This window comes from Zootoca vivipara, chromosome 5, assembly GCF_965207765.1.
Source record: "Zootoca vivipara chromosome 5, rZooViv2.hap1.1, whole genome shotgun sequence".
In the NCBI taxonomy this organism is placed as follows: domain Eukaryota; kingdom Metazoa; phylum Chordata; class Lepidosauria; order Squamata; family Lacertidae; genus Zootoca; species Zootoca vivipara.
In genome coordinates this window covers 34,920,579-34,947,145 of record NC_142588.1, presented here as the reverse complement: position 1 = coordinate 34,947,145, position 26,567 = coordinate 34,920,579, and the positions used below count along the sequence as shown (strand labels likewise).

General features: G+C 40.4%; 2 protein-coding genes across 2 annotated transcripts in view; one reads left to right on the top strand and one right to left on the bottom strand.

Annotated features, from left to right (window-relative positions):
* The first annotated feature begins 2,891 nt into the window (after window positions 1-2,891).
* Window positions 2,892-15,741, top strand: CCNJ (cyclin J). The gene is made up of 6 exons (XM_035138455.3): window positions 2,892-3,096; window positions 3,782-3,912; window positions 8,886-9,096; window positions 10,798-11,097; window positions 11,198-11,357; window positions 13,035-15,741. The coding sequence occupies exons 2-6, from the start codon at window positions 3,844-3,846 to the stop codon at window positions 13,429-13,431; spliced, it is 1,137 nt and encodes a 378-aa protein (XP_034994346.1). The 5' UTR covers window positions 2,892-3,096; window positions 3,782-3,843; the 3' UTR covers window positions 13,432-15,741.
* The window catches only part of CC2D2B (coiled-coil and C2 domain containing 2B), a 33,937-nt gene continuing 22,873 nt past the window's right edge, over window positions 15,504-26,567 (bottom strand). The window contains exons 27-34 of the mRNA XM_088670382.1: window positions 25,478-25,681; window positions 25,032-25,121; window positions 23,336-23,449; window positions 21,521-21,655; window positions 19,581-19,703; window positions 18,268-18,326; window positions 17,283-17,460; window positions 15,504-16,867 (exon numbers count right to left, since the gene is read on the bottom strand). Coding sequence (XP_088526508.1) covers window positions 16,679-16,867; window positions 17,283-17,460; window positions 18,268-18,326; window positions 19,581-19,703; window positions 21,521-21,655; window positions 23,336-23,449; window positions 25,032-25,121; window positions 25,478-25,681 — 1,092 coding nt within the window. The 3' untranslated portion in view covers window positions 15,504-16,678. The remainder of the gene's footprint in view (window positions 16,868-17,282; window positions 17,461-18,267; window positions 18,327-19,580; window positions 19,704-21,520; window positions 21,656-23,335; window positions 23,450-25,031; window positions 25,122-25,477; window positions 25,682-26,567) is intronic.

The window sequence follows — 26,567 nt, the reverse complement described above, 5'->3', positions numbered from 1 at the left end:
TTTGCACCCTACTCCAGGCTAACTACTTGCACTCCCCACCCCCCACCCCCACTCCTCCAAAATTGCTAACATCAATTTTCAAAATCAGATGTCTTGTAGAAAAAATGAAAAGCACAAAACTTGAAACTGCTAAATTTATTTTAGCAAACAAATCATTTTGAACAATCGTATGAATTGTGATGTTAAAAAAATAGTCTTCTAAAAATTTCAGGCACATCAAAATCTCACTTTGTGTGCCTTTTCCTTTGATAATTTTGTCACCTATTTCTTCAAGTGAAGTGCGGATACTTGGGCATGTTCAATTCATATAGTTGCCAAGCCAACTAGCTGTAAAGTGTAAGTTAATATAAGTTTGAGCTTTGAGAAATTGTGACTTGCCATTGACACTGGAAGTGCAGGAAGTATCCTTAGAGCAACAGAAACATTAGGCACATTATCCTGGAGTTTTTGCTGTACAGTAGTATAAAGAGATGTACTCCTTTGCTTAACAGATGCCTAAGTGTGATACATGGCTAGTTAGAATTTCCCAATGCTGAGCTAATGCAAAGAAATAATTACAGATCTGTTGAACAAAACTGAAAAAACTGGTTGCTTCCAGAGAACATTTTGCAGCAGCATTGACTACCAAATTTTAAAAGGGCATGTGGGCTTATGTCCCAGACTCTCTTTCGTATGCCATTTTCTTTACTTTTTGTGTTACTTCCATCATCATAACTTTGACCACACCAGATTCTAAATTGTTAATCTCATTTGCTCAAGCTGTCGAAGAAGAGTTTCTGTCATAAAGGCACCTGTAGTCTCCTTTATAGTGGAACAAATCCCAATAAATGTTCTCTTATGATAACCCCAGGCTCAGACATCTCATTATCTGTGGCTTGATAGCATCAACATAATATACAATCATTGTAAGTTGTTCAATGTGACTAACATCAGATGTGCAGTCCAGAATAACTGAGTAGTATTTGGCTGAGTTTGCATGTGCTAAGATGTTCTGCTTTGTAGCATCTGCTAGAAGCTATATAAACTCTTTTTGGATATATTTTCCCAGGTAGCAAACCATTGTTTCTTGATCTTTCACTGTACAAATGTTCCTTTGTGATAGGATCAAAAAGGGCTAGATAATTCTACAAGGTAAAAAAATATATCATTTGCCAGCACTGTACAACTTTTCAGTTGAACCACAGAATGCCAGGTAAAATGCCAAGTAAATATTTTGTTTATCAAAAACTAATCTGTATAAAACAGTACCCCTCAAAGGTTAGTACTGCGCCCCTCAGGGATCTGCACCCTAGATAGCTGCCAAATTGGCCTAATGATGGCCCTGACCCTGGTGTGATCCTTTGCATGCATATCTCACTGAATTCAATGCAATTTAGCATGGATGATAGCATGTGCACAAAATCTCCTCGGCTGCGAAAGTGACTAGACAGGTCCAACTACTGCATTCTTCTCACACAAGCTCTATTCACTTGAGCAGGCTTTATGCTTTATGAATGAGAAGCTGCAACTATTAAACAGCTACACAAATCCCAAACCCTTCTCCCTCATCTCCATGAACTTCTACAATGTGGAACAGTGTCTGCAACACGTCAAAGAGGTAATAAGATGTGATACCAAATTGTATCCTTACTCACTCAGAAGTCCCACTTCATACTTTTAGAGCTAGAAGAGACCATGAGGGTCATCTAGTCCAACTCTCTGCAGTGCAGGAATCCTTTTGCCCAACATGGGGCTTGAACCCACAACCTTGACTCTACGAACTGAACTATCTCAGTAGTACTTACAACAGAGTCTGCACGGGATGGCTTTGCTCAAAAGCTATGTTTTTACCACATGTGCATCCTGACCCTATGCTTGCTCACTTCAAGGCCCCACTGCTTTCCGTCAAATTTACCCAGGGCATAATCACCATGCAGTGCAAGTACCGGTAAGCAAGCATTAAGACTTAAGGAGCCTTACATGAGTCTTAAACAGCACAGCCATGCAACATAATCCTGTGCATGTTTACTTGGATGTAAGTAGCACTGTATTTAATGGGGGAACACTCTCTGCTAAGTGTGCAAAGGATGCAGCCCAACTCTCTTTACTCTGCAGAGCCACCTGAAATAATATCTACAGACTATTAGGCAAGGCATCCCAGTTTGAGGTTGCTAATTAAATATCATGCATTAAACATGGTTTGCATTGAGTCACACAACTTTCATGTTTCTGAGCTCTACAAATTATCAATTAACCGAGTGGTTTAGCAAAATGCCAAACGTTGCACCAGTGCAACTGAATTTAGGAAGTGTGTTCTGAGAAAGACAGCCATCAAGTGATTCCCAGCAGCTAGAGAAGGGAAAGGAGAGGAGCAAAGGCCATCAGACAAGGTCTCTGACCCTTGATCAATGCAGCCTCCACTCCTCTTATCACGATCGATCCCCTTATTCGATCCTGGCTGTTCTCCGCACCCAACCTTTTCTAAACTGATAAGCATATACGCTTATTCAAACTTGTTCAAAACACACTTTCACAACGCGCAAGACGTCCCCCGCCAGCCCCAGACAATGACTCGAGTCGTTTACAGATCCCCGCCTTGAACATTTTTTAAAAAAAATCATTCCACGCAAGGCGACCTTTACCCGAGCGCACCTAAAACCACTTGCCCCCAAACCAGGCCACGTGACTCCCCGCCCGCCGCCTCCTCTCTTTTTGCTTTTTTAAGTCTGAGCGGCCTACGGCAATCCAATTGGCCCAAAAACTTCCAGCGCATATGGCAGCGGCGGGGGTAAGGGAGTGGATGGCGCGCGCTGATTGGAGCGCGCGGCCGGAGCGGAGTTGTAAGGCGAGCGCCGATTGGCGGAGGCGCGGCCGCATGTGTCCGGCTCGCTGTCTTTGTATACAGAGTCGCTCTCTGAGCCCCTTTAACAATGGACGGAGGGAGAAGCTCCGCCGGATGGCGACGGGCGACGGGCGCAGCTCCCGCGGGATGCCGAGCCTGAGGCTGCTGCTGCAGATCTGCGTTCGAGTCGGTGCGATGCCCGGGGAGATGCCCGAGGTGGATCTCTTGCTGGCCCGGGGGCTGTAAAGAGAGAAGTGGAACTGGGCAAACTCCGGGTAAGTGGAGAGAAGGAGGCGGCGGGGCTGCGCGGAGCTCCGAAGAAGGAGTAGGTTAAGGGACTCTCCAGAGGCAAGCTCGGGCAGCAGACGGAGGAAGCGTGTCAAGCCCTTTGTTGTAGCTTCATCTGGCGCTGCGCTCTCGCTTTCCACAAGGAGGAGGAAAGTTGGCAGTTGCTGCGGGACGGTCTTGGGCGTGGAGGACGTGGCCGGCGCTCGCTCTTCCCCGCAGCCCTTGTCAAGAAGCCAAGACGTCCTCCTCCTCCTCCGAAGCTCAGCTGGGCGCCCACCGCGCTTCCCGATCCCCGGGTGCCGCCAGGAGGAGGGCTGGCTGCCCTTTAATGCAACCCCAGGCTCCCCGCTTCCCACCAGGGGGATCCGACGGGCGATCGGGAGCGGCACCAAAAACTCCGAGCTCGATCTCTCTTGCTCGCCCCCGAGGATCCCCTGCGCGCCTGTCTCGCGACATGCATTGAGTGGGATCAGCTGCGTGGTCCCAAGCGCAGCTCCCTCGGCCGGCCGGCCTCCCTCCCTGGAAAGAGAGCGGGGAGGGGATCGCGGAGTTCCCGTGGCTCGGCGGGGCGGGGTGGGGAGCAGTTGCCCGGTTGCTTCTAACTGGGCGCAAGCGGCGGCCCTGGAAAAGGGGGTCTGAGCCGGGGCTGCTTCCGCTCCTTCTCCTGTGCAGGCTTCGGTGCTGCTGCTGCTGCCGCCGCCCGCTGCTGATTCCCGGCCGCCTCACCCTGTCCCATGGAGCTAGAGGGGCAGTGGTGGAAAGGACAGCTCGCTGCCGACATCCACCAAGCGCTTCGTTACAAGGTAACTCGATCAGGGCACGATCGTGTTCTACCCCCTTTTCCCACTTTTTTTTTTAAACTCTCCTCTTCCAAATCAGAATTGCTCCGGGTGAAGGTAGGTCTCGGGCTGCTCAGTGCTAGAATCAAGTTTGCTTCTTTTGAGTGACAGGGTGAAACAGCTGCCTGCTGCTCTTTCTCTGTCCTCCTCCCACCCCACATTGGGCGCATCAAAGGGCTTCCTGCCTTCACTCTTTTGTCCCCAGCGTTTACATTTTGCAGGAAGGCCGTGCCCTAGTATGGGCCGCCCGTTTACCTCCAGATGGATTTCATAGTCTTACTTGTGTTCGCTCATAGGGCTGTTGCAGGAGTGAAGTTGCTAATCTGTTCATGTGCAGATGGGGAAACTAACTACATGCTTGTTGGGAATTCAGGGGGGACTTGCTTCAGAGGCCCCGATGCCCTGAAAGTTAGTTGTGCTTTAAATCCATCTTGATAACCTGCCTTGTATTTCCCACTGAATGGGGCTTGCTTCTGAGTAGACACTCATAGGGTTGCACCATAAAGTTTAGGTACACTAAATCCCATTGGTTCCAGTGGCTTTAATTCCTAAGCTGCTTTGTTCTCTCATGGGACAGGACAACTCTGTCAACTTTCATGTGCACCCAGAATGGTGTACCAGGGCTTCCCAGCCACCAGGAACAGTTTTTGGAGGAGACTGGGGAGGGAGGGAAAAGTTGCCAAAGCAATGTTCCATGTACAGTATTCTGTTCATGGAAGCAAAGTTAGACTCCAAGCTGGTGTCCTAAAACTGCCTAGGATCAGACTTCACCTTTCTCTGAACTGGGGCCTAAGGTAAACATCCCAGACTGGCCACGCAACTTGCTTCAGGCTGCATTATATATCTCTGGGAGAGATGAAACTTAGATCTCACAGATCTGTGTCTGGCTGGCAGTCTTTTGAGTCACGGTGTCTGCCAGATGTACCGGTATGTATATTAGTGAGCATTTGAAACTGGACCTGTTGCTTTTGCAAAGGAGTCTGAAATGTTCCTTCTGAGGATCAGGAAGGGTGGCTGAGTCAAAGGTTTCACGCAAAGTGCTTTCCAGCACCTATAGAAACAAAGGATAATATACTTTGCATTGTCTTCAAAGAGTTCATTGAAACTTTTCTTCTGCTTGATCAGCTTTACTTTCTTAATTGAACAGCATGTGGAGATGAAACTCTTATTCAGATAGTGACTTCATTGAGGGACCTGTTTATTTTCCCTCTACTCATTCAGGAATTGTAAGAACCTGTTTAGTCTTGGCTTTTCCCAAAGTGACTCATCCCTGATCAAAAAAGGCTTTATTCTACCTTCTATACAAAAGGGATTTCCTTTTTTGGGAAATATATCATCATCATCAAGACAACTTCAGATGCCTTGTCCCAAAGCCTGTTGAGCTATGTGGAAGTTCCAGGCTGTTTAACTGGGCTATTGAGCCAGAGTTTCATGGGAACTACATAAAGAATGATGAAAATGTGATAGTGGGTTGCTGGGCAGTAGGAACAACTGTGGGAGAGGCTGGGTCGTCATAGTAGTTGTTAAAGGGACATTAGACAGCTGGCTAGTGCTATAGAATAGATCCTAGTCGGAAATTGCCATCCCATTAGCTCTATTTGTCTCTTTCCCCTAGACATTCAATAAAAATTCAGCAGTCTTCCTCAAAGGACCAGTAGGCTGCCAAACTTAAAATGTTGGGTTTCCATCTGGAATGTCTACTTGATTTTAGCAAGTTTAATCCTTTTTAATAATAAACAAATGCACGTTATCTGCTCTGGAGTTAAGTGTTGACACCTGTTTCTGGCAGGACTCCTGTGGTTTTAAACAGGGTAGAAATTCAACAGGTGCAGCTTTTCATCACTTCGGTGCAGTGGTTGAATTTCTGCCTTTCATGCTACTGTTAAAGGCACATAACCCCCGCTGGAATAATGATGGCAACTCTTCTGGAATTACCAGTTAATATACTGTACTGATTCAGTTATGTTAATTTCATAAATAGTTGCCACCTATTTCTGAACCCTTTTGTGTGTGTGTGTGTGTGTGTGTGTGTGTAGTTGCCTCTGGTTGTACAAATGCTCTCTCAGCAGTTACCACTGCTATAAATGTCAGCTGATGATGTTTAATTATAGCAGCGTTCTGAAAGAGTAAAAGTCTGGATATGGATGACACCTTGGTCAATTCTCTCTTGAAGAAGGGCACCGTGCAGTTTTCTATCTTATTCTAAGCATATTTACTTAGAAGTAAATATAACTGGAAGCACCGGAACTTACAAGCACCGGAACTTACATATTTGTAAGTGTGCTTAGGACTGCACCCTTTTAAGCATTAATCTGTCTGAACAGCACCTTAGTCATATTCCCATATAGGTCACAAACAGGAGCAGGGCTGCCCTGCTCAGTTCTACTGACAACTGAAGTGTCATTCTCTTTGAAACTAAACCAGTGGACTTGCCCTGGCAGCTGTTTTGAAGCATGAGTGGTTTGTGTGACCACCATCCCATTTTTCTGCTCCCTCGCCAGCTTCTTAAAGCCTTTGTTGATCCCAATGTAAGCTAAGAAAGATAGCTGAAGTCAGATGTGCCTTCTAAAAAAGATCCTGAAATTCTGGATTTATTCCACAGTAAATCATTCTTTGCTGCAAACTAAATCCAAACTATTATTTGGGGATATTCCTTCTTGATTACTTTAATTATAGACTTGTCTTGTCTTCAGTGGAAGTGATTCTCTGTCCTATGTTTATTTTTAAAGCATTGAGCTGTGATGTCTTACCTTGCTGACTGTTGTGAGTCAGCTAACCAATGCAGCGACTCTTGCAGTTAACCCTTAACTACAAAGTATAAGGCAGCTGAGCAGTAAAGTAAATTCAGGCCTTTGTATGTCAAGGCATTTTATCTGTGGTTTTCCCTGTGAAAACCAAGAACACTTAGAATCATAGAATTGTAGAGTTGGAAGAGACCAACCCCCTGCAATGCAGGAATCTTTTGCCCAACTTGGGGCTTGAACCTGCAACCCTGAGATTAAGAGTCTCATGCTCTGCAGACTGAGCCCAATTTTTTTGAGCCCTTAGATATAGTGCTGGATAAAATTTCCCTGTTCTAGCAACACCCAATGCTCATTGTAATGATCTTTCATAACTTCCTAGGCTACAGACTTGCTGGCATTGTGTATTCTTAGCTCCAGTGAATTCTTGGGTACTTACATACTAATAGATGGATCATAGCATCTGTTTTGTGCAAACAAGTTTGGAGAGGTGATAAGTGCTGGCATGTCTGCTAGTCAGATGAGTGCTAATTGGCTGCCTCCCCTTGGTCCAGCTGTGAGCTGGAGATCCAGTAACCCTTTCCACCACAGAGGTGTTGTGAAAGCAATGATTATAGGCAAATCTTGCTAATGTAATAGAAGCCCATGTAGTGGGCTGTCCAGCTGCTCATATGCATAGGGTTGTCTACTGTTCTAGATTAGCTGAAGCCTTTTGCCTTGTGAGCACTGTGACAAGAAATAGGATTGAAGGCTAAAGCAGTTTGGGTGGTGGTGGTAGGGATGGAAAGGCCTATGAACATCCCTTATATATATGGTGAGAACCGGAGAGAACAGACAACAAAATAAGGCTTTTGTGCAAAAACTGACTCTTTTTATAATGTACTACAGTAATAAGGTGCAGGACAACATAAATCCATTTGTGTTACTTGGAACCTTGTGGTATTTTGTTGCTATGTTTGATTTTGGTATGGAAATTTGTCCCTATATGTTTGATTCTAGATATCTCTCTACTTTTATTTGACACCTACTGTTATACTCTGCTATGTTATAAATAAATAAAAATACAAAAAAGGCCCACCTCTGGGTACCTATGGAATCCAGTGGGTTCCTGAATGGTCAGTGGAATTTTCTTGCATATGGAGCTAGTGATTCTGTCAAGGCCTTAGTCTAGGGAGATGTGGCAGGCCATCAACACAAAGTGTCCTTTCTAGTGCTGTGGAGTCAGTGCTATTCCCTGGTGCTCGAAAGAGCTGCAGTTGATGAAACAGGCTGGATGATAAGTGCATTTTGAACCCACCACTCATTGTAGCTAATTTGGATGCATGCAGGATGTTGCGTATGTGTGGCTATGTGAGATAGCGGTGCACCCAGAGCTATTGGACAACTTCCACCTGGCTTTCCCTTTGGAGGGAAGGTTGTGGCGGCCCAGCTTCTTGCACTCTTGGAAGAAACGGATTACCTGGACCCTGTTCTTCTTCCTTGATTTCTCAGTGACTTTTCATACCATTGACCATGGTATCCTGCTAGACTTGACTTGTGAGTAGGGACTGGGAGGCAATGTGTAAAAGTGCTTCTGCTCCTACTTACAGGACACATATATCTTAGACCCTTGGCAACTATCTTCTAGGGTGCTGCAGGAATGTGGTTGTGTTTTAAAGGGTTGTTTTTGAACTGTTGATAATTTTAATTCCTCCTATATTTGTGATTATTAAGACTGTAGTTAGCTGCTCTGGTAAGGAGTGATATAAGAACAACAAATACAGTCGTACCTTGGAAGTCGAACAGAATCTGTTCCGGAAGTCTGTTTGATTTCCAAAACATTTGAAAACCAAATCGCGGCTTCTGATTGGCTGCAGCAAGCTCCTGCAGCCAATCAGAAGCCACGGGAGCCCTGTTGGATGTTCGGATTCCAAAAGATTGTTCGCAAACCGGAACAATCACGTCTGGGTTTGTGGCGTCTGGGTGCCAAAATGTCTGAATTCTAGGGCATTCGGGATCCAAGGTACGACTGTAAATGTAATATCCGAGTGGAGTCATCACAAGATCTGGAGTGTGGTGTCATCAGTAGGGGAAAAAATAAGAGAAACTGTAAACCCTAGGTTCCTAAACTGATTTCAGTTTCTTTAATTTTGGTCAGTTTCAATGCCTGTGTAGTGGTGGCTGTCTTTTTTAAAGTGCCTGTTGTTCTCCACTTAGGAGCTGAAGCTTCCATCCTATAAAGGCCAGTCTCCCCAGTTAAATCTGAGAAGATACTTTGCAGACTTGATTGCCATTGTGAGCAATCGCTTCAGGCTCTGCCCTGCTGCCCGCCATCTTGCTGTTTATCTCCTGGACCTCTTTATGGACCGTTACGACATATCCATTCAGCAGCTGCATGTGGTGGCTCTTTCCTGTTTGCTTTTAGCAAGTAAGTATGAAGCAACAGGATTAACAGATTTGAAAATCATATTTCCCATTGTTCGGTTAAAAGCTCCTCAGTTTTCCAGTCTGTTACATGTCCTACAACTATGCAAAAAAAATAAATAAATAATACACCACCCTGCAAGATACTGAAGGATTGTGAGGGAGACACAGGGCCTTGGCAGTTTCTCAGCAAGCACTGTTCTATGTAGGTTCAATCTCATTCTTATATCCACATGTCCTGTGTTAATATCACATTACTCTCTGGCCATACCTTGGTTTTTGAATTTAATCTGTTCCAGGAGCCCATTCGACTTCCGGAACAGTTCCAAAACCAAGGTGTGGCTTCTGATTGGCTGCAGAAGCATCATGTGGCCAATCAGAAGCTGCGGAAGCCGTGCCAGATGTTCGGCTTCCGAAAATTGTTCGAAAACCGGAACAATCCCTTCCGGTTTTCGATCGTTTGGGAGCCAACACATTTGGGAGTTAAAAGACATTCAGCTTCCGAGGTTCCACTGTACGAATCACATCAAAAGCAAGGTGACTGGGGCTTTGTTTAAACCTGCCCCCCAAATTGTGTGACTCCTCCCATCTCTGCCATTTGATCATACCTTATAAATTGGGAGCCTGCTCTACATGTGGAGTCTCACTACACAGTGTGGAACCCCAGGCAGGAAGCATTTCAGATTGTGCCGGGATCCTCAACAAATTGAAAGAAAACCATAACTTCTGCAGCAGAGAGCTAATGTAATGAAGGGTAGAGCTAAAAGCAGCCCCTGTCCCAATGAGTAAATTGTGAACAGGGCTTTGGTGAGCAGCAGAATTCCTCAGAAGCTTTTGGACAATTGACTTAGCAATATACTTCATGAATTTAAGAAAGGATGAAATACCTCAGAATTTCAAATATTGCGATACTATACCTAGTTGTCCACATCAGAATCCTCTCTCTATCACATTTGCAAAAATACGGAAACCAAAACTGGTTATTTCAGATACTGTGGCACTGAGTATGGCATACATCCCAAATAAAAAGCAATCGCTTTCTACTCTGTGAATATATCTGAAGTGGCAAACCAAATCTGCCTTGACTCTACTCGAAATGCTTTTGTCAAAACCTTAAAAAATATAAATAAATCCATTTATATCGTCAACCTAAATGAGCAACCTATATTTAATTTTAAGACTGAGGACCAGATCTACCATAGATTTTGTAAATGTATATCCTTTATCCTTATTAGAAAGAGTATATATGCTCTTTATGCCATTACCTACCTTTGCAGCTTTTCACTATGATGTGATGTAAGGTACTACAAGTGCAACAGAATCCCAGTTGTAACTTTTTGCAGGATGTGGTGGCAATTGGCTAATCCTCTGTAGCAGGACTGCACAACATGCTGTTCTCCAGATGTTGTTCAACTCCCATCAGCCTCAGCCAGCCTGATCAATGGTTGAAAATGATGATGGTTATGCTTCAACTCCTGGAAGGCACCCTGATGGCTAATCCTGTTGTATAGCAGCAGCAGCTGCTGCTATTATTATTATTATTATTATTATTATTATTATTATTATTATTATTATTATTTTATAATGTTGATCTGTTTCTTTTTGAGGCATTGCACTTCCTCCATGAGGAGCTAAAACATACATACATGTGTTTTTATTGTGTATCTATGCTGTAATGGAATTTTACCTTCTCATTTCCCTCAAGGTAAATTTGAAGAGAAGGAAGACAGTGTGCCTAAACTTGAACAGCTAAACAGCTTGGGTTGTATGACTAACATGAACCTGGTACTAACCAAACAGAACTTGCTGCACATGGAGCTGCTGTTACTAGAAACCTTTCAGTGGAACCTCTGCCTCCCGACAGCTGCTCACTTCATTGACTATTACCTCTCCATTGCCGTTCACGAGTCCGATCTTCACGATGGATGGCCAATGGTTTGCTTGGACAAGACAAAGTTGTACATGGCAAAATATGCCGACTACTTTTTGGAAGTATCCCTGCAAGGTGCGTTTTCATGGCTTTGTTCTAAAGACCCCCATAGTTACTTAGGTTACACAGCTAATACTGTGTTTGACTTAACCGTGATCCTCCAATGTCTCTCCAGATCATGCATTTTTAAATTATGCCCCTTCGTTAGTGGCTGCTGCATGTGTGGCTTCTTCAAGGATTATCTTGCGTCTTTCTCCAACGTGGCCAGCAAGACTCCATCGCCTTACTGCGTACTCCTGGGATTTCCTGGTGCCATGCATTGAACGATTGTTGGTGTAAGTTTTTCAAGCAGTCTCTAACTTGATGGTGTGGGTTTAAATCACCCAAGTGGTGGAATGCAGAGGGTTGTATGTGTTTTGTTTTGCCTTGTGATCACTTTGAAGAAACTGGTAGTCATGCTGGTGTCAGTCTTGATTCTGGCAACTGATTTGTTTTTAGCTTGAATGCTTTCACAAAATTGCCACATTTTATTATTTCCCCCCAATGATTTCCCCCTTTTCTGCCTGAAATTCATCCTAGTTATCACAGAATTCAACCTCGTGTGTTTTGGCTAAGGTACAAAGTGCCTTTATTAAGGGGACTTTCATTCTAATCTTGCCTTCCTTGGGACCCACTTGACAAAATCGGCTTCTGACTTGAATGTGGTTTCCCCCTCCTTGTGCTGCCTCGCTCTGCATCCATTGTCTTCAGCCTGCAATCCACCACTTTAAATTTAGAAGGTCTGAAATTGTATGATGGCTTTATTCTTACAACTATTTTTATTTAGGCTTTTTATTGTGGAGTTTTGATTTGCATTTACTGCAAGGAAAATCTGGCTCATGGCGGCTTTGGTGCCTTAGAAATAGTTGCATAAACAGTACCTTGTCTGACTTCTATCAGTGCACTTATTGGTCATCTTTCTACTGAAGTACCCAAGGCGATGTACCTACAATAAAACAAAAGAGCAGAAACATACATGTTTAGCAGCATAAAAACTAATTAACGATATCCATAAAATAGCCAGAATAGGTCAAATACAGGAAGTTGTAAAGATGACTTAGGAGTTCTGTGCTTCATTCATACTCACCAGATGGTGATAAACATTAAACTTATTATTTTTGATTAAACATTCATGAATTCATTTGCTTAAAGTATACCCTTTTAGTGCCCTGCCGCTGCTAAACTCATGGTCTTGCATGTATGCCCTATTGATTTCAACAAGTTATGTTCAGAAATGACAGCGCTTTGGATTGCAGCTTTAAGGTACCAGAATGCAGAGCAAATTAAGCACACTGAAATACTATTGAAAAATTAATAGCCATTAACCTTCTGAGGCATATTTTATTGTAAGGATAGGAAACCTGTGGCCTTTTAGAAGTTGTTGGACTGAAACTCCTGCCCATTGGTGATATTGATTCGGGCCGATGTAAGCTGGAGCCGAACAACTCGAGAGCCACAGATTCCCCTTCTCTGGTTTACTTTACTGCTTTTCAAAAATACCAAATTTTGCATATGTAAAAAAAGAAACACCCTGTTTTAAAATCAACCTTAGATGCTGTTCTTATGTTTTAGAAGCCTGCTTATTTTCTGACAAGTCTCTCCCCCCCCCCAATCCAATTGTTTTACGAGGATGTAAAGTGCTTTGTTACATTTGTTTTACATGAGGTAATGTCAGTGAAACAGAATACTGAGAATATTATTGTGTTCTATTGTTGTTGAAACTGGGGCCAGGATCTAAAGTATTGTAAATAATGTTCACACCTGTATATGTGTGTGTTTCTCTCCCCACACAGACATCCTCAGTTTCTTCCCACAGAAATTTCCATGCATATCAAGTAGGCTTTGATATATGAAGAAATACTCTCACCCCAATATGCCTGCATGTACATACATACATACATGGGGTAGGTGGGTTCTGGTTTCCAGCCTCTCTAAAATGGATAATAAAATAAGGTTTTAATATTATATTCTAGAGCCCATGATAATGATGTAAAAGAAGCCAACAAGCAAAAAGGACAGCACGGTTCTCAAGCGGCCCAGCACAGTTTATTTCAAACAACCACACAGCCTCCACAGCAGCACATACCCCCGTATGTTCAAGCACATCAGACTCCTCAGCAGTATCATCCAACAGCGCAGCAGCAAAACTGCCAGCAGATTCTGCCATCTGGCCACACGTCGTCTTATCCACTGCAGACTTGCCCAGCTGGTTTACAAGGTGGTGTCCAGGCAAGAGGTCATATACAGACGGCTGCTGGAATGTCACTAACTGTCCCCATAGAAGTAAAGCCATGTATAAGTGTTTCCTACAACCGAAGCTATCAGATCGCTGGACGTTATCCTTGCATTACTCCCTGCTTTGAGAGGTGATAACTACAGCAGAATGCTGCAAGGAGGACAGTCCTCTATTTTTTCCTCTTAACAGCAGAGAAGTAGTTGAATACTTTTTTTTAAAAAAGAGGTAACTCAATTGCAGGAACTGCTAATATGAGATTATACCTACTGGTAAGGTGTTAATAACCTGAGAAGGGTGGAATACTCCCCGTTCACAGCTGTTGTATTTGTTCAGTTGAAGCCTGCGCTTAAAATTGATGCTGAGAAACTGCTGCACTGGCTTAGTTTGTCTTCCCATGAAGAGGAATGATCCCGTGTGGTTCTAAAGGGACCACTGCGTCTACCCTTCGCTATACAGTATTGAATAAGACTTTAAACTCCACCAAGTGCCATGCTTTCCTTCAAGATGGAGAGCTACATGGGAGAGAGGAGAGAACCTCTTGATTGAAATTGGCAGTTCCACTCTCATTCAAGATCTTTGGATGAGATTTTGTGTTAGAATGCCCTTTGGGTTAACTTTTTTGTATATCTCATACTTCAAAGTGCTTTAGTGTTTGCTGAAACCATTTTAGAGCTAAACTGTCATACTAACTCAGGGAATAATCAAACTACTTTGATACTGGTGTATATCATTTAAGTAGTGTTCTTGGGTTTCTCACTCAGGGTAATGGCCATAGCAAATACCAAAGGGAGTTCAGATACTCATCCAGACTACTCCCTTAATCTAAAATTGTGCTTTCTATTGGGAAGAATGGTGTGCTATCTTCAAACAAAACCAATGTTGTAGCATAGCCAACTGAATATTGTTTCCCCTAGTTTATGTAACCAACTATTTATGACCCAAATCCCCCCCAATTGTATGAATTCCTACTTAAATAGGGAGAAAGTACAATTGAAATCTTTTCAAGAAGCATAGCATTGTACATGATAGTTGCAGAGCAGATACGGGATTGAAGTTCTCAGGCTCTACCAGAACAGCTACCACTTCTTGTTTCTACAATCGTATTAATAGTGATTCAGATATTTTTCTGATGTGAACTAGATAGTCCTACAAAGACTGCTAAGTGCATAACTATCAGAAAGGTGATAGTTTTTAGCTATTTAATTTCTTATACTTGGGTTCATACCCGAAACAGATTGGCAAATGGGTGAACACCTTACATCTTCTCTAGCTTACTATCTGATGTAGATGGGAGAAGGAATCCATGATGGTTGAAGGCAGAAGGTAGCACTTGCTTCATGATGTCTAGGGATGGATTAAGCTTTTCAGAAGAATAGTATGAGTTGATAGGGGAAAGTATATATAAAAATTGCCACAGATTTTCCACACAAAAGGGACCACCCCCAAACACTTGGTGCTTTGAAGAGAAATGGCACTGCTTGGTTGAAAAGGCTCTCCTAGAGCTGAATATGCTGCAAGAAAATACTCTTTAATTTAGAGGAGAAACAATCCTCTGAGGCAATTATTTTATACCGTAATATATTTTCAGAGTGTCTTTGACAAATGTGAGGAGTTTTTGAGAGAAGGGAACATTCTGAGAACACCAATTTGATAAAAGTATTGTCTTGTTTTCCTCTCACATGCTATCCTTTAAGGGGGCAGAGAGAAGGTTACAAATAGAAGAGGTGGAGGTCTGATGATATCATTTGTGGTGGTTTCACTTTAATATGTGAGGATGAAGGACTACAGAATGCATCTGAAAGGAAAAGATACTCAACTTAGTTTGTAATACTATATGTAAGACTCTTCATTGTTTGACTACCTCAATAATATGTTGAATGTACAGTCTTGTGGTAATCCATGACTTGAAATAACAGCAGGTTACTTGTTTTGTTTTGTTTTACATTGGGTTCATTTTCATCCTCCATGTGTGAGACAGCAAACTAGAGTTACTAATACAAAAGAAATCTATTTTGTAGGCCTGTACACTCAAACATTAGCTGATAATTAACACTGGAATTATGGGAGGGTAATTAGTTAACAGCAAAGCCTATGTGTAATAGGGTATTACTTGTATTTAAGTCATCGGACTTAAAAGGATCCACTATGTGCTATTGGGTTTGTGGTTTTCTGCTCTGAATTTTTTATTTATTTATTATTTAGCCTTTTGAGTTTGACATACTAGCAGGATATTGACAATAGAATATGCACTGTGAACCATTTCCAGTTCTTTTTTATATATATAAAAATGGGTTTGGTCAATCTCAACTGAATCCACACACTACTTGAAATTCCGACTAAAGGAATTATGTGTCGTGGTCATGCAAGAGAAATGTCTACAATAAAAAAATTCCAGCTGAGTGCCATGTACTCATTTTAAAAATAAAACTAGTTTTGAGCAATCATCTCTCTAGTGGTGTGTGCATTTGAGTGCAGCAAGTGAATAGAGCTCATTCCATACCGTATGTATCAGCATGTGTTTTTTTAATATGCTAACTCTACAAACAAAATAGGCAGGAAATACTTTTTTTAAAAAACATCTATAGCAAAAAAAGGTCTGTACTTTATACTCCACCACTGACACATCCTCCTCTCCTAAGAAGGAGAGGAAGCAAGACAGGAAATGTTTCTGTATTAGGTTATAAACAACTAGCAATAGAACTATAGGCTATTTATGCTGAAATCACATTGAAATCAGCATGGTTATAGGGCAATTGCTAACAGGATAACATAGAATTCTACAGCTATTCAACAATGTATTTCTACTCTTGTACTAAAGGAAATACAAAACATACATAACCACAAACTTGGAAGATACAGACTATTGAGCATAGGATGGTATGCAGGAGTGTCTCCAGAATGAACCAAATCCCTGGTTAATATGCCATTTCAGACATTATCCCAAGGTAAAGGAGGTTTGGTCCCTTGGCTTCATGGTGAATATTGATCCAAGGGTGCTTTTGCTGGGTAGTCATTGGAAACACAAGTCCTTGAACCAGCAATATAACATTTTGAATCTGGCTAATTTAAATCTTGCAATATAGAGATGTGTGCAAGGAAAGCTTTTATTTTCTGATTATTAAAATCTTTTTAATGCTGTTTACCACTGCAGAAAGTAAATGAAAGCACAAGTTAATACAATTACAAACGAACAGCATTTTTACATATATCTAGTAAGCAATATGTGAGGAACATTTAAGATATAATCTCTGCAAAAGCAATGTGAATCTCAAGACATAACTTACTACTTGCTGATATGAGTGAACATTCAGACATCACAACCAGCAAGCACCTCAAGGCTGCACTAAAATTCTTGATTCCTGAAGAGTTTTGTGGTACTGCTTACTGATGGCGTACCAAAGATACTAAATATATCCAGACAGATAGCATGTTATTTGGGTAAGGATGAATATACACAGCAAGAGCGAATTCTGTGTTGGGAACCTCTGAAGAATGAATTCCTGTCTGATAAACAGCTTCAGTTATTGACTGTAGATCCAGATACGGCATTTGAATAGGAAATCCTGTAACCTACAAAAATAATTTCTAAATTATAAAATAATCACTGTGTCAAACATGAAACGTTGCATGTTTGCTCAGCAACGATATTAAACTTTAGAAAGTACAAATTCTATAACATTTTTCAGTACCTTAACACTGTGTTTCATGTTTGAAGTCTGTTTCAATAAAAACAAGGCCACCTTGTAAAATAATTAAGAAGTTCTGGTTCTGAGTTCTGGCTTTACCTCTGAGCACTAGCCCCCTCAACTCTAAATCTTGGGCTTGATCCCTTATCTCTGAACCCTTGCGCCTAGCTGCTAAGTGATGCCTGCCTGTGGCTCAGTCCTGACTGCATAAATCCAATTCCTCTATAAGAGCAGAAATAATGGGAATGAGTGTCCCTGAGAACAGGACATTTCAATAATCTAGTAGCATAAACACTAACCCAGTAATGTTCTTGGAAAGCCTCCAAATTATTTTCTTCTTTTTCTCTAGCTGTCTGTCCATTTCTAAATTCTAGATTTGAGAGAATTTGTCGTAAGACACTGGTACACTGTCGATGCCACCGAGTTGGCTGCTGAGATCGCCATTCCATAAATTTCTTTTTCAAAGTCTTTTCAATCCTGTTTTTTTTTTTAAAAAAAAAAAGTAGCAGCATAAACAGTAGAAGAAGAGGAGGAGGAGTTTGGACTTGATATCCCGCCTTTCATTCCCCTTAAGGAGTCTCAAAGCAGCTAACAATCTCCTTTCCTTCCTCCCCCACAACAAACAGAGTGAGGCTGAGAGACTTCAGAGAAGTGTGACTACCCCAAGGTCACCCAGCAGCTGCATGTGGAGGAGCGGGGAAGCGAACCTGGTTCACCAGATTATGAGTCCACTGCTCTTAACCACTACACCACACTGGCTCTATTATTAACCATTACAGCATTGTATTAACACCATACAATGACAAAACGTCTACATTAGTGGGTATCATGGAATGTAGAACAGAAACAATATTTGCAAAGGGGAAAATTACATACAAACCATACATACAGGAGAAGCTATGATAATAAGGAAGAGAGGCTGAATGGAAAGTGGTCATGATGTCAAGTTTGCTAATGGGCCTTGCCTTTTGAGTGGCATAACTGGCACTGCAACAGAAGAAGGCAGATGACTTATACAAGACTTCCTTCTTCATCAGCAGGCTGGATGAAAAACCTTTGAGGGGCATCTTTTTAATTGAAACTTTTAATCATATATTATAATGAAAAACAAACTAAGTATAAAAAAAAAAAACGAGAAAAGAGAAAGGGGGATACAAAGCCCCCCTCTAAGGTAGATCTTAACCATAGTCTCACACTGAAGGGGATAGACCCTTACAGCTCTCAACTGGGAACTTCCCTTTCTTCTCCCAGCTTATTTGAAAGAATGTTGTTTAAAGTGCATACCTATTTTGTAGCTCTATGACCAAACTTACATCAGTTGGGATGTAAAATAGTTCTTCTTGCTGAAACAGATATTGTACAACACTGTAATATACAGATACACATTAAGCAGGATCTGGAACGATTTTCTGAAGGTATCACAATTTTTTGATACAAAGCACACCATACGTTACTGGGAAAATGCAGCTGTAACGTATAAGATGGTCAGGGAGTGAGATTCCTGATAACTGGCACCAATTAAATACTGCTTGTGGTATGGAGATCAATAATGAGAGAGGCTGTGCAGAAAAATGCTAACACTGATGGGAGAGGAGTGAGGGCACAGAGAAAAGTGACAATAGATTCCTCCCTCTAACTTCAGCTCTCATCTGTTTTCCCACTATGAGGAAATATTGGATTAGCCTGTGGTTCCAGTTCCAGGTTCCATGAGACTACATGTTTCTTTCCTCCTAAAAGAATCATTTTGTAGAGTTGGAAGGAATCACGAGCATTATATAGTCCAACCCCCTTTAATGCAGAAGTCCTTTGCCCAACATGGGGCTCAAAGCCACGACCCTGAGAATAAGAGTCTCAGGCTCTACTGACTGAGCTATCACGACAGTATAGAATTGAACTGTCTGTTTCCATATGGACACATTCTGTCTACTTATTTTTAAAGTCTGCTGGTTTTATCGATATTTCCTTATGAATGTTGTATACTATTTTATGTAAACTGCTTTGAGATTTTTTTTTGATTGAGCCATGTATAAATGTTGTGAAGGAAAGAAAAATTACCTAGATATATATTAGTAAATTCAACTTGTATCCTTGAAACATAGATTCATGTTCCAGGACGCAAGGCTCAAAGCTAATTTTGAGGTGTGGAAACAGAATTTCCACAATCCAGCATTCCATCCTATGATACTCTCTATTAAATAGTAAACACCTGTGTCTTCTACTCTACACTGACCTAAAGTTGATTGAACGATGTTGAAGACCACCCGACTTGAGTGCCTCTGCTAAACTGCTTTGTACAACAAAGGCTCACATTATTTCTGTGTTTGATGTCCTTTGACTGACAGGTAGGTGTGGTTTGCCCAAAATAGCTCCATAGACCAAACTGAGAGTCTTGGTGGCATGGAGGTTCCTCACCTCTGATTTAAATGCACACACAGCTCTCCGGTATCAGAGCAACTTGCAATTTTTAAAAGCAGAATTCTAGCTCAAATTCTTCTTTCCTTCTTACCACAATATGTAATATGTAGGCTCATCCAGTGAGGTTCTGCCCCACTGGGCAAGTCTCTTGCAAGGTAAGTACTTTTTGAAATATTTGTCACCTGTACGGTCTGCATTTTTAAATCCTGAGCATGGTATGGAAGAAATTGTTTCCATAAGCTTTCCTTTGAAGTATCAAAACTGACACACATTGGTGAACTGTTCTGCTGTATGTTGAACCAGACCTATCAAAACATAAAATGTCAACAATAAATAATTGAAATAAACACATATTTGAACTAGTTTTGCTACCACATATCCTTTTGGCTGGAAATGCCATGGACTGAACCTAGGACCTTCTGCTTACAAAGCATCTGCTGTCACTGAATGATACTCCCATTTCCACATATTATTTGATACACTGAAATTAATACATAATACCACCAGTCTATACTGGATTTGATTCAAAATATGGAAGCTCCAGTGTTTATATGGAGTTAAGCAAAACAAGTGGGCTGTCCCAGAAATGTAGCAGCACTACAAAACTTAACAAAGGGAGAGACCAACTGAAACTGGTGAGGTTTATACAAGAGTGGGGATTAAGGGATGTCTGTGGGGAGATGAATCCGAGAGATGTGACTGACATATGTGTAGCCAGTGTTTAGCTTGTGATCCAGAATAGACTTCCTATTGACATTCCACCCCACTGTTAAATACGGTGAAAGAACACAAATAGGAGAGATCAAAACAACAGAGCATGTCCCAGTCTGCACAAAATTTGAATTCATTCCAATTGAACACACAACCTCACTATGGTATTTCATAACAAGTCAATTAATAAGAGAAAGACTGACTGAAATATTAGGAAAAAAATAAGGAAAATAATACGGAAGGAATAAGCTCTGGTCTATTGTGGGAAACAATGAAGGCTGTGATGAAAAGGGCATGTATACAGGAAAAATCACATTTAAACATATCACGTAGGACACAAAAATGACAACGAACAGGAAATTTCCTTTCTGGAACAAATACACAGTTACAGGATCAAAAATGCTTTTTAAAAATTGCAAATAAAGTGGAAAGAATTGGAGACCATAGAAATAAAGAAAACTATGATACAGCTGTACTTAAAACAAAACAAAATACGAATTTGGGGGGAAGTGGGTCTAAACTGTTAGCCACAAGATTATGAAATAAAAGAAATAAAGAAACTATAACGGCTATTAAAACTAAACCAGGAGAAAAGTATTTTCTACATAACAAATCTGAGAAGTATAAATAATTTTTCTCCTCCTTGTACTCCTCAAAATCCCCCCTTCAGAAATGATGCGATTTTTTAAGCTTCACAACACAAATACCAACTGTAAAGGAAGCTGAGGCAAAACTTGTGGAATAGGCAATTACAGAAGAATGAATAAAAGAGGCAATTAAAAACTAGAAGTGAGAAAATCTCTTGGTCCACATGGGTTTTCTACAGTATTTTATAAAACATTTACAGATTTAATAGTCCCACATATGACTATATTGTACAATGATATCTTAGCTGGAGACTCATTGCCACCAACCTGGAAACAAACAATAATTGTATTAATTCCCAAACCTTGCAAAGATCCCTCATTAGTGGCATAATATTGCCCAGTTTCTCTACCCAGATTACAACATTTTCACAACAGTGATGTTTAATGGGGACTTTTATCTGGAAATATAGTTTTTTGGCTCAAGCTGGGTATGTCCTGGGCCTTCTGCAGCTGAGGAAAATCATCTAAAATTGGTTGGTAATTTAAATGTGAGTTAACAGGTGAGCTGCCTAAGAGCTTTCCAGCTGAAATAAGTTGGAAACAGAGCCAAAGGAGGAGGGTCAGACCATAAATGTTGCTTTCTGGAAATCTGGTGCAAGCTGTTAAATCTAATTAGAAGGGTATATTTGTCATCACTATGTACTGTTACTGTAAAGAAATACAGTACAGTATTACAAACCCACCACTGCTAAAGAATCTTCCCACAATGATGCAGGCAGCATGTAACAGTATATTGTTTTTCTACTCTATTTAATCATACTTACATTTTTCCAACTGATTAAGCAATCAACACTCTGTAGAGGGCAAAATGCATCAAACTGCTTATAGCACTGGCCACTCAGTGGATTCCACAGAAAATACTCTCCATTTTCTTGTGTTGCTACATAAGCTACTTTCCCCTGTAATAAGCAAAGGATACAGCCATCTTTGTTGTTTAAAAAATTACCAAGAAACGGTTTAAAAACCCTCTATTTTCCTGCCTCTATAACAGGCATAGGCAACCTTGGCTCTCCAGATGTTTTGGAACTACAACTCCCATGATCCCTGACTACTGGCCCTGTTAGCTAGGGATCATGGGAGTTGTAGTTCTAAAACATCTGGAGAGCTAAGGTCACCTATGGTTGCTCTATAACAGGCACCCCCCAAACTGCGGCCCTCCAGATGTTTGGCCTACAACTCCCATGATCCCAAGCTAACAGGACCAGTGGTCAGGGAAGATGGGAATTGTAGTCCAAGACATCTGGAGGGCCAAAGTTTGGGGGTGCCTGCTCTATAACATGTAGAGCCAAGGTTGCTCTATAACAAGGAAAAAATGAGAAAATAAATAAAGCAACACTTAACCTATAATGTCTGTGTTTATACAAGAGGGAAGGAAGAAATAAAACACATTATCTTGCACTTTGTTATTACACTAATACATTATGAACAATGACAATTTTTCAATAAGACCCTTGCTCTCTTGTTAACCTCTGGGTTGTTGTTTTTTTAGAATAGCTATCAATTTCAACATGTATACCATATCCAAGATACTATTTCATCATTCTCTTAGTAATGGAGATTCTGTTTCTGCTCTTGGCGTACTGCCAAATCTATACTGATTGTTTATTCCAGTTTTTACATTGCCAAAAGATTGGTATTGGGTCCTATGTATACTGTAGTTTTCATCCCTTTACAAATACAGGAGAAACTATATATTATATTTACTCCTTATACTTTATAATATACTGATAAATAAAATAGCAATTTGGTGTTTTTTAGAAATCCTACAATCCTTATTCACATAAATACTTGGCTTGATAAAAGCTAGGCCATTTTATTTCAAGACAATGGGATAGAGGTGTGTAACTATTATTAAGTAGTGTAATGAAGAATATATAAATCTAAAACAAATAATATTAAGAATTTATTGTCATGGGTGCCATTGTATCAATAATACATCTTAAGGATCACACATGATTGATCATTTAATATCAAAGATAAGACTACACTACATTTAGCAGGGTTTTGAAATAACTTATCCTGAAACAATTTATTATTTAATATCTTTAATGGATTTTCTTTAATCCGGCAGCTTCTTTTAACACTGTCCTGCTGTTCCTGTTACGCCTAAGCCTATGGCTTGGATTCAGAATTAAGTGCATAACAAAGCTATGAATTTTATACTGTTCCACTTGTTATATGGCTTATATTTCTGGGATGAACTATATCACAGGCAGGAAACCTGAAACCTGCATCTCATTTGGCTCAATGGCTGAATTTGCTGCTGATGAAGATGAGGTTGGAAGAGTCAGCTGGTTCATTTCCTTGCCCATTCAAGGTTTTTGCACTTGCTTGTGTCTCTTTCAGCGCTGAGCTTACTACTGACCCTGCTGTTCATGCCCACTATTACTTTCATGCCATTCTTCTTCTGAACACAGACATACCAAGTAGAACATCTACTTAACGTTCAACCTTTCACCCTCTATGGTTTCCTGCTGCAGCTGATTCTCTTCATACTGATCTGCACTAAACTGAGAACAAAAAAGTTCATCAACCCTCGAATTATAGAAACAAAGACTGAAATATTTTGCCAGACTTACTTCTAACACTGATGTTCCCAACAGTACCCATGGTTTTTTCCTAATATACAGAAAGTAGTTACATAGAAGCACTGCATGTTCTTCTTTACTACCAATACCAAGTTCAAGGAAATTCTGTTAGAAATATAAGATCATTCATTTTAAAAAACAATGCATATATTCTTCATCTTCCCACAAAAATAATACTACAGTGGTATTGCCATGAGGAAGTTCAGAAATGGCAGCTTGCATGTTATTTAAATATTAACTTCAAGTAGCAAAATAAAAAATCACAATGCTCTCACAAGTTATATTTCTTCCACTGCTATATTTAAACATATAATTATGTAAATAATATAAATAAGCAGACTAAGTTCAAGATGCTCACACTGCTGTATTTATTTAGCTTGGGACGAAAGTACCCCCTTGAAAGCCACTATGGAGTTTGGGAACCCTCTGTAATCCTGTAGAATGTGTGAAGTGAGGAAATTACATTTGTCAGATAACAGTGTTCCATGCATGTGGAAGATGCCCCCATCCAAGTTTTGCCAACTATCCACATCATTCTGGTGGGGGCCCTAATTCTGCCATATTTTTAGCAAATCTTGCTTTAGTAACACTTTCTACCATTTTAACTGGAACAGATGTAACACCTGTACTTTCCTCTTAGAATCTTTCTTTTCTTTTCTTTTTAAATATTTTTTATTAGGATTTTCTATTATATAAAGAAAAGAACAATTGATTACATCTGTATATAACACCATATTCAAACATATTCACACCTTCATATCAACCAAAAAAGAAAAAGGGGGAAAAAAGAAAAGAGAAAATTGAAGATCATGACAGCAAATAAATCTAATTTAACAACTCATTTTCAAAATCAGTCCTAGACTTCCCCGAGCTCCTTTTCTAGCGGTTCATTGCATATCTTTCTTCGCAGTTTCTACTCATTTTTTTACTATACTTGGTTATACTTATTACATTTTTTTCTTACACTTTACTTCCTTTATCACGTTCTAATCTATATTTTATTTTAATTTTCTTACTCTTATTTCATAACCTGCAACGTACACAATTGCTTATTATTCTCTTCATATATCAATTCTACAATATTTTTTATAATACACTCTAAATTTATTCAATTCCTCTTCCGTCTTCCCCTCTCCCTGGTCGCGTAGTCTTCCGGTCAGGTCAGCAAGTTCCATATAGTCCAACATTTTCATTCGCCATTCCTCAACAGTGGGTATCTCCGGTGTCTTCCAGTACTTTGCCAATAGTATTCTAGCTGCGGTTGTGGCATAGATAGAATCTTTCTTTTCAATGGTGTAATGCATTGATCTAATTCTGTCCTAATTCTGTGGCATACACATGATTAAGGAATTTCTTTTTTGGCTACAGTACTTTCATGAAAGCTACAAGTCTGATGACTTGTTACTTTTATCAGTTTAGCTTCTGCCCTTCCCCTCATCTTAATTAACTTAGAGGACCCTCAAACTTCAAGCTATTTGAAGTGCAGAAACATTTCAAACATTATTGCTCATATTTTCAGGTATATTATTATGACTTAAAAGGAACATCAAAACATTTTATTTATTTAACAAATTTATACCCTGCTCTTCAATAAAATCCTTTTTAAAGTGGTTAAGAAAAGCAATTTACATTTAAAAAATCAAACCAGTAAGAAAAAGAAGCATAGCAGAAATAACATTTCATATACCTCTGATGTCATCCAAAGATCAACATCATCATTTTCATCCCCCGTGTCTGATATACAAGGAATTAAAGACACAAATCGTGATATAAGATCCTACAAAACAAATAGGAGTATGTCTGTCCCAGAAATACATATTAAAATAATCCATCTGACATTTGGCGTTATTAAAGGCATCAAGCAATGATTAACTCATTGTGTTACATTTTTTTACATTCTTACAGAGGTTAGCTGCGATCTTATGCCACCCTGATGATGGATGTGAGCTTTGGCTGTGGTATTGACCATCCTCAGCATCACATGTCTCAGTTTCATAGCTGGAACCAAGTACTGCAATGCCACCCTTACAACTCATAGTTTCCACCAGTTTGCCTTTAACTGTGGGTCCCCTGCTGTGAGCGCCCCAGCCCACCAAGTATGTGCTTATTTTGTGATAAACATTACATACTTACAGAAGTTGAGTTAGGCTCATCAGCACACATATCTAATAATTGCTGAGGTGGATTCAGAGAGGTAATGTACTTTGTGACTAAAATATTTCTTCCTTGATTGTTAAAAGCTGAGGTTATTATTCTCCTCTTTGGAAACAATGCTTTGCATGTTTGCTTAAAAATGTATGCTTTTTGCAACAGTGTTTGGTCTTCATGATCTATGAACTGAAAAACAATCTAGAGTTATAAGTGAACAGTGATGTGGCTGAGTTTGCTGATGTTATTAAATTGCTCAGGGTCATTCATTGTTCAGGATCGTTAAAACAAAAAGGGACTGTGTAGAGCAGGCAAAGGCAAACTCAGCCCTCCAGATGTTTTTGAGACTACAATTCCCATCATCCCTGACCACTGGTCCTGTTAGCTAGGGATGATGGAGATTGTATTCCCAAAACTTCTGGAGGGCCGAATTTGCCTATGCCTGGTGTAGAGCTCCAAAAAGACCTCTAAAAACTGAATGAATGGATAGGAAAATGGAAAGTAATAGGTGACATGATGGAACAGTATAAAATTATGCATGACCTGAAGAAAGTAGATAGCAAAAAGTTTTTCTCCCTGTCTCATAATACTAGAACTCATAGACATTCAGTGGAGCTGAATGTTGAAGCATTCAAAACAAACAAACTAAAATGCTTCTTCACACAGCACATATGTAAAGTATGGAATACGTTTCTACAGGAGGCAATGATGACCACCAACTTGGGTGGTTTGAAAAGAGGATTGGAAAAATTCACGGGGGAATACAGCCATGATTAATTAATAGCCATGTGTTTATGCTCTGCTTCCATGCTTGGAGGTAGTGGGCTTCTGAATACCAGTTGTTGGAAACCACAGGAGTGGGGAATGCTCTTGTGATAAGGTCCTGCTGTTAGGCTTTCCATAGGCATCTGGTTGCCCACTGTGAGAGCAGAATGATGGATTAGAAGGCCGAATGCAGCAGGTTCTTCCAATGTCTTAAAAAAACTTATTTTAAACTGAGATCAAAATTATAATCTCAGTTATAAATTTCAAAGCAATAATTTCATCCAAATTATCCTATTTATTAAACAGAGTA